The following is a 14,726-nucleotide window of genomic DNA, read 5'->3' on the forward strand; positions in this document are numbered from 1 at the left end:
GTTTAAAACACAGGCCATATTCTACAACTGCTTCAGTTCTCTTTATGTTCTTATTCCAGTTTGTTTTACAGTGATAATTACACATTTATTTTAGATTGTGCCTTAGGCCTTGTGGCATTCACTCTTAGTAATCACCTTAAAACAGTGTATTTAACCTTGAAAGAGCAAGACAAGTAGGGGCTGATGCTCTTTGGTGTTTTTCTGTTTTAATCTGGATGAAAAAAAAACTTTGCTGTTTCAGTAAGTGGCAGGTGAAAATCAACAAAACAAATAATCCATGGCAGATGCACTGGATAGAGATGCTGGTAGGGATTGGGTGGAGGATTTCCTTGCCTTGGTTTGCTTGACTGCAATCCTCAGCAGAATTAATAGCAATTTGCCTTCTGTTGACTTCACATGACTGATATGTGGCTGAAATGAGGGTGCAGCTTCCTTAAAGTAACTGAAAATGGATAGCTTTCATGATTAAATTTAATGTAAAAATACTGAAATGATATTCTAATTATTAGTGTCCTTTTATATCCTGTGAAATACTAAATTTTGAATGCAGATAAAGGATTGTATTTTGAAGAATGTAACTGTTTAGGTGTATTAGTGGGTTGTTTTTTTGGGGGGGAGGGTATTTTTTGCAAATTTCTTCCTTCTGTGCTTCTTGACAAACAACAACCTTTCAGTCCTTTGTAAACCTCTCTCAAATAGTGAATTCCAGGTTCTCTGGAGGCTGGAATAAAGTTTTGGTACTTTTCAAAGTTAATTCAAAAAACCTGGCTTGGTGGAAGCTGAGAAGCTGGAGAATGAAAAACCTTATAAGTTGAAGTTTTGGCTTCTTACCATGACCCACTTTTCTCTCTGCTCTTAGTTTCAATGGGCTTATGTCTTATTTTCATTCTTGATTCCTCCACCCTCACTTTAGCCGTTTGCATTAGCTTAAATACACATATTTTCTGGGTGCGGTCTTGGAGCTCCTGAAAAATTCAGACCTGTTCTTAAAATCACCATGTACATTTTGGAAACGGATGCAGAAATGCTTGCCACATCTGCCTGATGGAATACATTAAGGAATGGCAGTTATGACTCTGTGCTGTATTCACAGCTTTGCAGTGTGATTACCCTATTCATCTGCTTGCTTTATTTGGGTTTTAGCTATGCTGCTGCTAATATTTCCATAATCTTTCTTCTTCTGAGCAATATGTGAGAAAAAACAACCCCTAAAGTGGTTGCTGTAGCATTTAACTTAAGGAGCCTTTCCCGGGGCATTGGGAGGGGCTGCCATCCTGCTTGACAGTCCAACAAGAATAAGAAGATCCCTTCCTTCCCGTGACACTTTTCCCTGGGTTATCCATACTCCTGTGGGCACTTTGCTGCCATTCTGATAATGTCCTTTTGCCTGATGACTCTGCTCATCCTTAGCTGCAGAAGTGAAGTGTTCTTAGAGCTGCAGTCTGGGAATGGCTGGAGATGTGTAGGTATCGACTTCAGTGTTTTCCTTAGTTGACTGGCCAGAAGTGACCCTCTTGCGAGGGCTTCAGGTAAGATAGAGTTAAGGAACATAATAGTTACGAAGCATGCAAATATTAAAATCAATACTGGGAGAATAAACAAATTCTGAAATATTTTCTTTCTGCATTCCTTTTTCTTTCCATGTCTTGTCTTTCCTCCTTGGGTTATATAAAATATTTTAGGAAAACATGAGCCTTTTACAAGCTTGGAAACTTTTTTTTTTTTTTTTTTTTTTTTTTTTTTTTTTTTTTACCATGCTACAAAGTTACTATATTGGAGGAATTTCTCTGTGGGCTATCAATGAATCAATGCTGGTACAAGCATCCAGATTTTGGCCTGGTTTATATGTAAATGTTTCTCTCCTGCAAATATCTAGGCCTTGTTCTGTCTACCATGCTGACAGATGCTTTAAAAAAAAAAAAAAAAAGAGAGACACTTCATTGCATCAAGTGGTTATTCTGAATTTTAGCCTAGTTCTGCAGCCTGCATCGAGCACCCTTGAAGCTGTCATGGAGAGTTGAGGGTATCGCTCCGTGTGAAAATGCCCAGTCTGGGATTCTGCAAAGACAGCGCTCGGATTAGCAAGAACTGGTCTGGAGAAGCACATTTGAGTACTTGTTTCCTTCCTGTTTATTTAGACACTAACTGTGGTAGCAGATGTGGCTGAGAGCTGATTGTTGGATTTTGAATGATAATGCAAGGCTAAAAATAGATCAGTTTTGTTCGTATCACCTATTCACACCAGTGTTACTCCACAGAGATTATCGAAATGTTAATACCCCCTGATCCTCTAAAGCTTGCTATCTATAGTACCTTTTGTTCCTTGTAGTCTTTTAGAATTTGATGTACAGATATTCAGGAAAGACTTTTGTGCTTTTCAAAAATCTTGTATTTTATTAGCTTATTAGATCTATTTTTTTTTTTTTTTGCTTTCTCACCCCCTTTTAAGCAAGTTGGTTATTATGTTAGGCTGATTCATAGAGCAGGATTTGCCTGCAGGCTGCAGAGGCCGTGGGTTTGAACAGTGACCGGAGAGATGTTTGGGAGCGTTAAGCTAACGTTCAAACAGTTTGGGGATCGAGTTTTGGGAAATGCCAGTAATGCTTTCTGTACATGGGCATCAAGAATGAGAACCTGCATTGAGTCTGGCTTTGAAAGCTGGCTCTGATGTTGTTGGCTGAGATGTGGCAACCAGATACACATGGGAAGGATTCAGTGACACTGTTCCAGCATGCTGCTCTGTGCATAAAAAATTCAAGGGTAGGTACAATGTATTTCTAGATCACTTGCATGTTGTGTAAGTGGTTCTTTCAGCGTCTCTGTTCACATATATTTTTGCCTACTACCAAAAGCTTTGACTTCGAACGCTTGAGTTTAAACTTTCTATGGAAGCTGCCTGGGCATGACTCCCCTTCAGGCTGAGAAGGATCTAAAATCCCTAATCTTTGTGACTTGGGATAGTTCTCTACTTGAGAGCAGCCCTCTCCTGTTCTGGTGGAGGTGCTCGCTTCCCCATCTCCAAGAGGACAGCTGCTCTCTGTAGGGATAAGAGTTGTTTGGTGGTTAGTACATCTGCAGACATGAAAACCTCTCTGTGGTGTTATTTCTTTCCAGATATGGGTATTTGGGATTATGTTACATTTCTTAAAGTAAATTCCTTTGCTAGTTTTCTGATCCCAGTGCCTTCTGAGTTGAGCTGTCCTCAAGAGCGGGACTGCAGGAACGGGCCAAGCGTTGAGGTTCACCAGAGTCAAAGTGTCTCAATAATGGTACAATTTCACTTGAGCGGATCATGCCATGAGAAATCAGCTTTATATCTCTAACCTCAAGATTTGAGAGAAAAAAAAGTCAAATTATTCAGTCTGCTTTGAAGCTGTTAACCCAAGGAGACAGCTCCTGCCCTGAAGAGCATTTATTCACCTTGTATCTTGGTGGTGGGTTCCAATTCTGGGATCGCTAGACTCTAAATTGCAGCAGTGTAAGTGGTCGTTATGTGAGTGTGGCTCAGAGCATAAAGTCCCTGCATTAAAATTCAGATGCTGCTTTTCTTCCCTTGGGTCACAGTAGTTTCTTTGCACTTCACACCTTATATAAAGTATTTTTATTCTCATCTGTTTAAGAGTAGCATCCTCCAATTTGAACTGCTGAATTTCATACTTAGAAGTATAAGGACAGTGTAAATGGTCAAAGAACCATGAAGCAAATAAACTTCATGGGAATAATGCATTAATTCTAGTATAAAGAGGAGAAATGTTAATAGTTGAACTTTGATGTTGAAAAATGTTTTAGTGGAAAATAATAGTATTTGTGCAGAATTTTGCTTTGCAGTTAGGTAAGCTGCTTCTGGCCTGGTTCCTCTTACAGTTGATTTTTATTGAATGATAAATACCTCAGTGCGTATGTGACTTTCTAAGAGAGATTATTTCTCTGTCTTTAAATCTTTTATGATATCTCTAGCAGATGCCTTTAACACTTTAATCATAGTTAATTGTAATCTGAAAGAGTCTCTGTCTGAATTAAACCTATTTATAAAGTAAAAATCTGTACACATTTAAAAATCGTGTTTGCCATATCCTTCCCACAAGCACAGACATGATTGAAAAGAAACAAAGGCCAAATATTTAAGTGCAAACATCAATGTTTAGCTCTCCTACTTATTGAGATTTGTACAAATAAAGAGGTGTTGCTTACCAAAACGTGTAAATAGCAAGATCCTTACCTAAAACACGCACCAGGGCAGTACCTTAACTTTGGCATTTTTTGAATAAATGGAAATAGTTAACAAGTTCCAGCTAAAAGTATTTTTACCTTGTCTTCAGCTCAGATACCTGTGCTTGTCCTTTCCCGTGCAAGGGCTGTTTTGTGTGCACATATACAGTGTTGTAGGCACAGGATGCCCAAACAAGGGTAACTTGTATTTTCATCAGTCGCTTAAACCTGTGGGCTATTTATAGTCCTTTTATAGTGCCTTTTTTTTTTTTTTTCCCCTCTCTCTATACACTTAAGTAATTTTGGACTTTGCGTTGAGGTTAGTGGCTAATATATGTTCTAAGAGCAGTGAAACACACTATTCATTGGGCAGCTTTTCTTTACAAATCTTTGAAATGAGAGCTCTGGACTGAACAGTATAATGAGGGGAAGGAAATGCCCTGAAGAAACCTTTATGTGGATTTCAGGTTTTGTAATAAAGCATGATGTTCCTGGTTAATGAGAGTTTCCATCAAAATTAAGTGCCTACCTAGATAATGTGGATGTGGGAAATTTGGTGCTTACAAATGATGAGTTTAGCTTTCCTCTCTGAGTTAACAGGCTTGAAGCCTACAAAACTGAATGTTCTGTGGTAAATGAGCATGAAAGTAACTTTCTTTCTTTTCTTCATTTCCCTCAGGCGAAATACATCTCCCAGTGCATCGATGAGATCAAGCAGGAACTAAAGCAGGATAATATTGCAGTGAAAGCAAATGCAGTCTGCAAACTTACATACGTAAGTGCCTTGCTGGGACATAATGTAACATTATCTATAACTTTCTGTCCTTCTTGCTGACTGCCAGCTACTCAAACAAAAGAAGCCATCAACTTCAACCATGGTAATTCTTGCCTAAGTTCCCACGTGATTACACAAGTATTTGAAACTCGGATCTCAGTTTCTCTTTGCTCAGGCCTCTGTGGAGAAAGGGGGAAAATGCTGCTGAAGAAAGGGGTTTTCTTAATTGTTTTCTTCCTTCTCCTCCCTTTGAAAGGGGAAAACAAAAATCAAGCTCAACCAAACTGGGAATAAAAATCTTCCCCAATGATATGTCAGTAATTGCAAATGTAGTGCCTGAAGTTAGGCAAACTTTTAAAACTTGCTTCTGGTGCAGCTTTTATGCTTTTACAGTGTGACATGGAATGTAGCATTAGCCCCACCTTTAGATAACTTACAGTACTGTTTTTTGGACTCTTACCTGGTTCCATCTTTAATTTAGGGTATCCGACTATTTTCTCAAGTATCTTGTTTTACAACTTTGTTGTCTTGGCTTCTCTGTTAACAGTTGCAGATGCTGGGCTATGACATCAGTTGGGCTGCTTTCAATATTATTGAAGTCATGAGTGCATCAAAGTTTACGTTCAAGGTAAGTTCTTTGTGCAATTAAAACTGGCTAACAGCAATAATAAAAATTTGCTACAGTGAAGCTAATAGTTTTTAATCTGAGCACTGTCTGAGCTTATAAATAACCAGCTTTCTCCCGCTATCTTGTTTACAGAGAATTGGTTACCTAGCTGCCTCTCAGTGTTTCCATGAAGGGACTGATGTAATTATGCTGACAACGAATCAAATCCGAAAGGTAAACTTTTGTCTTCAGTTTTCAAGCTTCTTTTTTTGTGTGTGGTCGCCTGACCTGTAACTTCAAATCTATAAAAAATACCATTTGGGAGGGGAACGCAGAAAGGTCCAAGTGGAATTCTGTCATGGTCTGCTTTCGTTCCACAATCTGAGGGCATCAAATGCTTGGTACTTGTCCTTAGGTTCCCTCCTGCCATCTCATCCAGCTGTACGTTTACTCAGCACAGTGCCAGGTGAAGAGCATAGCACAATATCAGTGACAACATCAGTGTCTCAGGCAGCCCTCGTAAGAAGGCAGTGGCTCAGCGTGAGGTCTCTGTTCCTGAGATAAACTGATCAGTCATCTGGTTTTTGTGAACTTACAGGAGGGACTGTTTCCTTCCAGTAAGAACTGATCAAACTTGGGCTTGCTGTGTATCATGAGCTCTGATTTTTATAATTCGTACTAGAATATATGCACATAGGAATATTAATTTATTTAACAGTTTGAATCTTAGAAATACTTGAAAGAAAATATGGTATACTAGCTTCAGATAGGCACACTGGCTTGTGTTTTGTCTTCTTGGACTGAAAGTCATGAGTTGATTTTTTTCCTTCTAGTTTACTGACAGCTTCTCTTCTGTAACAGAGAAGTTAAGGTGGGCACTAAAAGACACCATGAGGTTACAGTGAAGTGATGGCAACTTTGAATTAATACTATATAATTTGGGATTTTTCGATTTAATTTCTGATATTTTTTGGGAGATTTTTGATTGTATCTGGGGTATATGATCTGATATGTCTTCCTTTCCTTGTTTAGTTCTGATGCTTCATGCCCTTTATTAAACCCCGGGCTAAGTGTATTTTAGTGGGGATTGGATGGCATCCCTCTCAGTAGTTAGTATAAATGTTCCCATGAAATAGGAAGTCTTCATAACGAATGACTAAAACTGTTCTGAGAAAGTTGTTTCTCTACTTCTTGTTAAATCTTAAATTTTTGAGCCTTTTTTTCCTTTTTTAGGATCTGAGTAGCCCTAACCAATATGATACCGGAGTTGCACTGACTGGCTTGTCCTGTTTTGTTACTCCAGATCTTGCCAGGGACTTGGCAAATGACATCATGACGCTGGTGAGTTGATAAGACAGACCAGTCTTTTGCCATATGTAGATGTGTAAAGAAAGTTTAAATCATTTGAATCTGGTAAATATCTGTTGAACTTTGAACTGCAAGTAAGAACTAACACTTTGATATTTTTGTAAGACTTTTGGGGAGCCTTCACAGATGTTAGTTAGCTAAAAAGGATAACTTTGTATATATCTGCTATTTTGAGGGATAAATGGCGGTATTTTTTTTCTCTCTTCAGAAGCTGAGTTGTTTAAAAATAGCCAAAATCCTTAGAGAACATTTTTGAGAGCTACTGATGTTGAGATGCGGACCCTGAGATGAGTTCTGGAAATGTAAATTTGTTAGAGTCTGATCTCAGTTGTTTCACTAACAGATGTCTCATACGAAGCCTTATATAAGGAAGAAAGCAGTGTTAATCATGTACAAAGTCTTTTTGAAGTACCCAGAGTCCCTCCGTCCTGCATTTCCTCGCCTTAAAGAGAAACTTGAAGATCCAGACCCTGGTGAGTGTATTTTCATAAATTCTGCTCAAAAGCACCTAGATATAAATGTCTTGAGACTTGGTGGAAAGAGAGAACATGCAAATATTTTGTGGCCATCTTTGGTGTACTGATTCATCGTTTAATAGGTGGATGAGCTGAATTTACCGTATCAATAATGCATTCTTAGCAGCATCCCTTTCTTATTCATAGGTAACGCTGTTAAAACTGTATAATCCCTGGGTTTTGTATTTACATGTGTGTGCTTGCATGTGTGTGTTTAGAGAGAAATTTAAATATGTGTGTTGGACTAATTGGTAAGAGTACGTAAGATCCAGCTTTCTGGGATGATTTAAAAAAAAAACAGAGGAGAAGGAAATAGGCTTATTAATGATGCTTTATGAAAATGCTTTATAAAAAGTCTTTTCTACTAGAAAACGTGGACTACCTAGAATAAAGGACTCCCAAATGAGGGGGGGGGAGAGGGAATGGATTTTGAGGCTAAAAAAGAAATGAGTATGCTGAATGAGATAAAGACTTTACTTTTCTTGCAACTGTTTAAATTAAAAAAAAAAAAAAAAAAGGTATAATAAAATACCTTTTAGGTATAAAATACCTAAGGTATTTTTATACCTAAGGTATAAAATACCTTAAGGTATAAAAATAAAAATAATTATTTTAAAGAAACAAGTGTCTCGAAGCCTGATGATGGGTAGGGCTATTGATTATAACGTCTGTCTTCTACAAACGAGCTGTCCTCAGAACAGGAAAGGAATAACAATGCCCTGTTCCCTGACCTAAGGCAGACCTCAGCTTGTTGAAAGATCATAAAGCAACCAAAACACGAGAGCAGCCCAAATTAATAAAACCCTTTTCCAGTTTGCTTTGCGTTCTTATTCTTTGTTCCTTGCCTCAGTCTTGGCAGTGAGACTCTTTTAAGGTAAGGCTCAAAAGAATCAGACGTGAATCTGAATCTTTAACCGCTTTTGTTCAGCATATTCTGCACCAGAAACAGCACTTGCTGTGAAGCCTGTGATGAGATTTCTGCTTTTCCCACCTGTGTTTTAGGCGTGCAGTCTGCTGCAGTAAATGTTATTTGTGAGCTGGCTAGACGCAATCCCAAAAACTACCTTTCCCTGGCTCCGCTGTTTTTCAAGTTGATGACGTCGTCAACCAACAATTGGGTTCTCATTAAAATTATAAAATTGGTGAGTGTTCTAGATCTCTCTTTGCAGGCTTGGGATTCTCATTCCCTAACTTGGGGTGTGGAAATAGATCCCCTGCTTTGAGCTATTGTTACCATTACAGCAAAAAGAAACTAGTAATCTCTCCTAGTGTTTGCAAACAGAAGAAAAAAATAGTTTAATGTAGCTTTGTAAAATCTAGTGAATTGTAATTGAAGTGATGTTTTTACAGTGCTTAAAACCAGATATTAAATCAGTTTCTTGTCCATGCTTTTTGAATAGTTTGGTGCTCTTACTCCATTAGAACCTAGGCTGGGAAAGAAGTTGATTGAGCCCCTGACCAACCTTATACACAGGTACGTACGACAAATATCACGCTGGTGGTTCAGCATCGGTGATGAGCATTTTTGTGGAATCTGGATATACTGGCAATGAATGACAAATTGAATTACATCAGGACTATTTCTAAGAACTCTAGTAAGATATAAAAACCTTAAAGGAAAAAGTTTGAATGGGAATGAGCAAATTTGACACGGACACCTGTATATTAGTGAATGGCTGGAGCGCCTCTCAATTGGCAAATTTTGTCCATCCTCCTAATATTGCCCTGGGGCTCCTCTGAGTTAAGCCAGCCAGCAGACTTGCATCCAAATATGCATCTCCTACCCTGTTTCTATCCCACCCCCTCTCCCTCACCGTGAGAGTGACAGTAATGTAGCTATTAGTGAGGGTTTCATCCTGCTTGTTTTTGTGGGTTCAGGCATTTCTGATCTAATATCCCTGGTGCATGAGGCAAAACACCCTGCCATCTTCCACTAAATGTGCAGAAACCAGGAGGATTGTCCTAGTTCTGAGTGTACTTGGGCCTTGGGTGTTGTGGGTTGGGTGAGCGTTGAGACGCTGCTCATGACCGCGACCTCGGGAGCTGTTTGCTCGTTACCTTAGCAGACCTTGATTCCCAGCTCTGCTGCTTTATTGCTTGTGAGGTCACTGTGGGACTGGGAGATGCTTCATCTCCCAGCTTGTTTTCTTTGAAATTCTCTGAATTGCACTGCATGTCCAGAGGGGTGCCCTGGCAAGAGTTTTCTTGAATTTAAGTTTTGGGAGGAATTGAACATTTGAAAAATATATTGCTGTCTTATTGGAGTGAGCAAGTGTGTACCTGCAAGCTAGCAGATTTCTGAAAAGCTGTTCTGCTTGTGTCCTACTGATTCTATTTGGCAAGTTTTTTTTCGGGGTTCTCTGCCTTTTTTACCATCTCTTAAGATCAAAAAAAAAGTCAAAATTTGATTTGTTTCTTGGTCAAGATTGGTTCAGAGTTCCGTAACTGGTGCTGAGGTTTTGTGTTATCACTTCCTTCCTCATTTCCCATGTCAGTGCAGTTACTTGCTTCCTCCTGGAGAAGCAGTGGTTTAAAGCAGGACCCTGTAGATGTTTTGGAAGTCAAGACGAGGACTGCAGAACTTTTTTAAATTTCAGTAGCCATTTCCCCTCCTCCTGTCCCCCCAAGAGTCTTTGAGTGAGGGTTGTTCCTTCATCTTTGAAGGTGTATATGGAACAGAAGACAATTTCCTATGTAATTAAAGGTGTTAACTTGTGTCAAGATATTGCTGACAACTCTTCAAAATGTGCTGTTTCTATTCCTTATTTAAAATACCTGATTTCTGTTTCAGCACCTCAGCCATGTCTCTCTTATATGAATGTGTGAACACAGTAATAGCAGGTGAGAACTGAAATTTGTAAACTAAAAAGAACATGATTAACGTCATCATCAATTAACACCATCTGCACACTTTTTTTTTCTTTAAGTTGCAGCCTATTAATATGTTTCCATAACTGAATTAACTTGCCTGGCAAATTTGTTTCATTATAGCTGTGACTAAGATCCTTTGCTGTCAGTAGATAAAGCTGAGTTATTGCTGTTACGGCATATTGGCTAAAAGCTAAAACAAAGGAGTAACCAACAATTAGTAATTATTTGTGCACAGACTCCTAAATATTGCTAGAACTATCAAATATGTCAGTAGCAATAAAATTAAAATAGGGTTGATGGCTCTTGTAGTCCTGACAAAGTTTCTTGTTTGAGGAGGAGTAGATTTACCTTTGCTTCTTCATGGCTTAAAGTCTTGGTGCGATTCCTTGAAGGATATCCCTGATTCAACACTAATTCATCCAGGCAGTTGCTGTTCCTGCTGTCCTTGGACGTGCTCTGTGGCAACAGCAGTTACTGAGATAAATGCTGCTTTTTCTGCTTGAGGTTTCTTGTGGCCAGAGCTTTACAAGTGTCCGGTATAATCAACCTGAAGACCCATTTTTTGCCCCAAGTGTCTGCTGACTTGATTACAACTTCAGTGTAATTACACTGAAATCTAGAATCAGTTGTTGAAATTCATTATGTTAGGGGAGCATGCACTTAATTCAGCTCTGCAGTAGCTCATGACGGCTGATTTAGTCTTGGCTGTGACAGGATATTAATGAAATAAACATTAATGAGAGCAAAGCTTAATGAAAAGCAGCTGTGACCTGACTTCTAACAATTCCAGCCTTTGCCTTTTTTTTCCTGTCCTGCTCTTTATTAGTGTTATAAAAGTATACACAACTAGTTCCTGTAACAACACACATGGGTCGGCAAGGAGACATCTTTCCTTGTGAACTAAACTGTTGACTTTTATGTTTTGTGTTGTAATGTAAGCAATAATTGAGAAGACAGGAAAAAATCTAAAATATTTGTTTCTGTGTTTCAGTTTTGATCTCTCTGTCTTCTGGGATGCCTAATCATAGTGCTAGCATCCAGGTACAGCGCTTGGGATTGGGGTGGGAAGTTGGTTATTTGTTCTGCTCTACTAAAGGCCATGGGGAAATTGAATTGGGTTCTTCTGCCATGAGTCCCAAGTAGTGCCTCACTGAAGTGCTCTCACTTAGCTAGAGTCTTAATGACTGAAGTATTTTCTTTATAGATTCTCTAATTTCCTTTGTTATGAAATGCAGGTTCTTCTCATTTGGAGGTTCCTTAACTGTAATATTCATCTGCTGCTATCACTGCAATCATGAGAACTGTTCTTTTAGTTTTAAAACCTGCTAGTGCAGCAAGACTGGCTTCCTAGAAGCTAGAAGGGTCTTGGTCAGCATACTTTGTTTATTAGAGCCACCCCTGCATACTGAATGTGCTCTATTAAGAAATGTTTTAAAGACTTTTAAGGCTTCTATAACAAGCATGACCCAGTCTTCTTTTTTCAGCTTTGTGTTCAGAAGTTAAGAATATTAATAGAAGATTCTGACCAGAACTGTAAGTATGTTGCTTATCTTTGTGGAAACTTGTAGTGAACAACCACTGGAGAGAAACTGCAACAGTTGTAGAGCAATGAGCTGCTCCTCCAAAGAGCTTGCTCAGTATAATAGTGTCTGGTATGTTGTAAACAATTGCTGGAAGTAATTTTGGGTAGTGAACACTTGTAAGGAGTTTTTTAAAAAGACAGGAATTATTGCTGTTTGTGGTCTTGTAAATCTAAAACATTGCTATTTCCATGCTCTGGCCTTTTGCTCTTTAAAACCTTTCTGCTTGGAAAGTAGTGAGGGATATTTTGTAGTGTAAGCATAATAGTAACATGCAGGAAGGGTGGTTCCTTTTTGTTTGTTTTGAATACACTTTGCTCCTTAAAGCCATTCTTTCTTATGCAAAACTTCTTGCTGCCTTCTGTGCGTTTTGGAGGGTTTTATTGTTTGTTGGATTTTGAGAGCAGGGCTCCTACTTAATAGCATTAATAAGATGGGATCTCTAAAACATGTGCAGTTTTAATACAACACAGAATCTCAGGATCAATAATTTCTGTCGGGGCAAAACAAGACTGGTAAAGATGCCTATGCAATTATGTCCCTATCTGTGATATTGCAAAATGAAGGAATGCCACCTGTGATTAGGACATTTCTTTCTCTCCTTATCAGAGTTTTATTTCAGTGTATTAAAATCGGGGGGTTAAGTAGAAGCACCCATTAAGATTTCGTGCTCAACACAAAACAGTATTTCTATATTTGGAAAGAAGTTTTATTTTGTGTCTTTCACAGTGAAATACTTGGGATTGTTAGCTATGTCCAAAATCCTGAAAACACATCCCAAGTCAGTTCAGTCTCACAAGGATCTCATTCTCCAATGTTTGGATGACAAAGATGAGTCCATCCGACTCAGAGCTTTAGATCTCCTCTATGGCATGGTACGTATTTACATGTATTTCTTTTTCCCCTCCAGTCTCTCTGACTTTTTAGTCGAGAGGCTGATGTTTAAGAAAAATACTCAGCTCTTCCCCTCTCCCCAGTAATCTTGTGGTTCTGATCCCTAAAGTATCTTTCACTTGGTGCAGGGAGAGAGGTTGGAGAAACCTATCTCATATAAAGGGATAATGCGGATACTATGTCTCAAAGCTTCCCATTTAGAGGAGAAAGTAAAGAATACAAAGGCTTTTTTTTCCCCTCATGAGATGACAGTAACTTCATTAAAATTAGATTAGGGCAGCAGTTTTTTAGTGTTATTGCAAAAATAATTGGTGTTTCTTGTTAGCTGTGTGAATTAACTTCTGCTTAGCCAAAAGATGGCCTAGGAGAAAGTTGATCTTTTGCTCAGTCCCCTCTCTGAGGAGTGCTGTATAATGAACTTTATTGCAAAAATACTTTTACTTATATTTTTGATAGAGGTCTTTACATATGCTTACTGAGAGATCATAGCCAGAGGCAGAAGGTCATAACAACTGGTGATATTTACTGAGTGGTTTGATTGCTTTATTTAGACAAATGGCTTTCTGGAACTGCAGCAGAGCTGTGTTCTGAAATGCTAGAGTTCTGTTAGATGTAAACAAATCCTCAAATTTCTTCAGTTTTAAAGTAAATGTTACATTTTTACACCATCAGAAGCAGAAAAACTCATTTCTTCCTGGATTTCTGCATTATTGCTAGTAAACCTGATCCTTTTGATCAGTTTTCCATTCATTGGAAATTTTTAAAGCTTGACTGGACCAGGGCATGAGCAGCTGATGGAGCTTTGAAGTTGGCCCTGCTTTGAGCAGGTGGCTGGACTTAGATGATTTTTCAGAGGTCACTTCCAATTTAAATCGCTCTGCATCCTTGTCTCTGGAAGAGTAGACAAGTCCAACTTCATCCAGGAGTGAGCAAACTTAGTTCCTCTTTGCAACTGAACTGCTTAGATAGGAGTGAACATCTGCTTTCAAAATGTTTTGCCATCTCTTGTGTTCTGATTAAGTAATACAGGTCCATCAAAGAGTTAGCAGCTGCTTTAATGCAATTAGAAGGACTTAGCCCAGCCAATGGCTTAATTTTTTGTTTGATCTTTCAAAAACTTCGACAGGTATCAAAGAAGAACTTGATGGAGATAGTGAAGAAACTGATGATTCACGTGGATAAAGCTGAAGGGACAACGTATCGGGACGAGCTGTTGACCAAAATCATAGATATTTGTAGTCAATCCAATTATCAATATATCACAAACTTTGAATGGTCAGTGGTTTTGTGTGTCAACTTCTAGTCAGCACTGATAATGCATGATCATCTGCTAATAAAACTGTCTTCCTGTAGGTATATAAGCATCCTGGTGGAACTGACCCGACTGGAAGGCACGCGGCATGGGCATCTCATCGCGGCTCAGATGCTGGACGTCGCTATCCGAGTTAAAGCTATTCGGAAGTTTGCAGTCTCTCAGATGGCCATGCTCCTGGACAACGCTCATCTCATAGCCAGCAACGCCCAGAGAAATGGGATCTGTGAGGTGCTTTATGCTGCTGCTTGGATATGTGGGGAGTTTTCTGAGTAAGTTTTGCAAAAAAGCAACCTGGGTGCCCTTTCAGTAGCTTTTTTTCGAGGGAGGATTCAGGTCACTGTTACTCCTTTCAGTGTTTTAGGTGTTACCCACTTCATTGTCATTCCATTAGTAAATAAAAATTCCAAGTTCACTAACGTGCATGGTGAATGGCAGGATGGGAAGGAGGTGGCTGGATTGCTGCACCCAGAGATGGAACCTAAAAATGGAGTTGGATGCTCAGTTAGCAGGGGGAACCCTGCACTGCTGTGGACAGAAGCTGCCGTGCCCTCGTGTGCACACACCCCTTTTGGCTCGTTAGAGGGTTTTTTTG

At 39.0% G+C, this 14,726-nt stretch overlaps 1 protein-coding gene across 1 annotated transcript in view; it reads left to right on the forward strand.

Moving 5' to 3' along the window:
• The window catches only part of AP3D1 (adaptor related protein complex 3 subunit delta 1), a 37,741-nt gene that overhangs the window by 8,261 nt on the left and 14,754 nt on the right, over positions 1 to 14,726 (forward strand). The window contains exons 2-14 of the mRNA XM_088526795.1: positions 4,889 to 4,984; positions 5,532 to 5,612; positions 5,745 to 5,825; positions 6,825 to 6,932; positions 7,303 to 7,432; positions 8,477 to 8,616; positions 8,875 to 8,948; positions 10,266 to 10,315; positions 11,337 to 11,386; positions 11,830 to 11,878; positions 12,655 to 12,800; positions 13,946 to 14,094; positions 14,173 to 14,403. Coding sequence (XP_088382921.1) covers positions 4,889 to 4,984; positions 5,532 to 5,612; positions 5,745 to 5,825; positions 6,825 to 6,932; positions 7,303 to 7,432; positions 8,477 to 8,616; positions 8,875 to 8,948; positions 10,266 to 10,315; positions 11,337 to 11,386; positions 11,830 to 11,878; positions 12,655 to 12,800; positions 13,946 to 14,094; positions 14,173 to 14,403 — 1,385 coding nt within the window. The remainder of the gene's footprint in view (positions 1 to 4,888; positions 4,985 to 5,531; positions 5,613 to 5,744; positions 5,826 to 6,824; positions 6,933 to 7,302; positions 7,433 to 8,476; positions 8,617 to 8,874; positions 8,949 to 10,265; positions 10,316 to 11,336; positions 11,387 to 11,829; positions 11,879 to 12,654; positions 12,801 to 13,945; positions 14,095 to 14,172; positions 14,404 to 14,726) is intronic.

This window comes from Tinamus guttatus, unplaced genomic scaffold, assembly GCF_059628265.1.
Source record: "Tinamus guttatus ecotype Peru unplaced genomic scaffold, ASM5962826v1 Tinamus_guttatus_pri_ptg000254l, whole genome shotgun sequence".
Taxonomy (NCBI): domain Eukaryota; kingdom Metazoa; phylum Chordata; class Aves; order Tinamiformes; family Tinamidae; genus Tinamus; species Tinamus guttatus.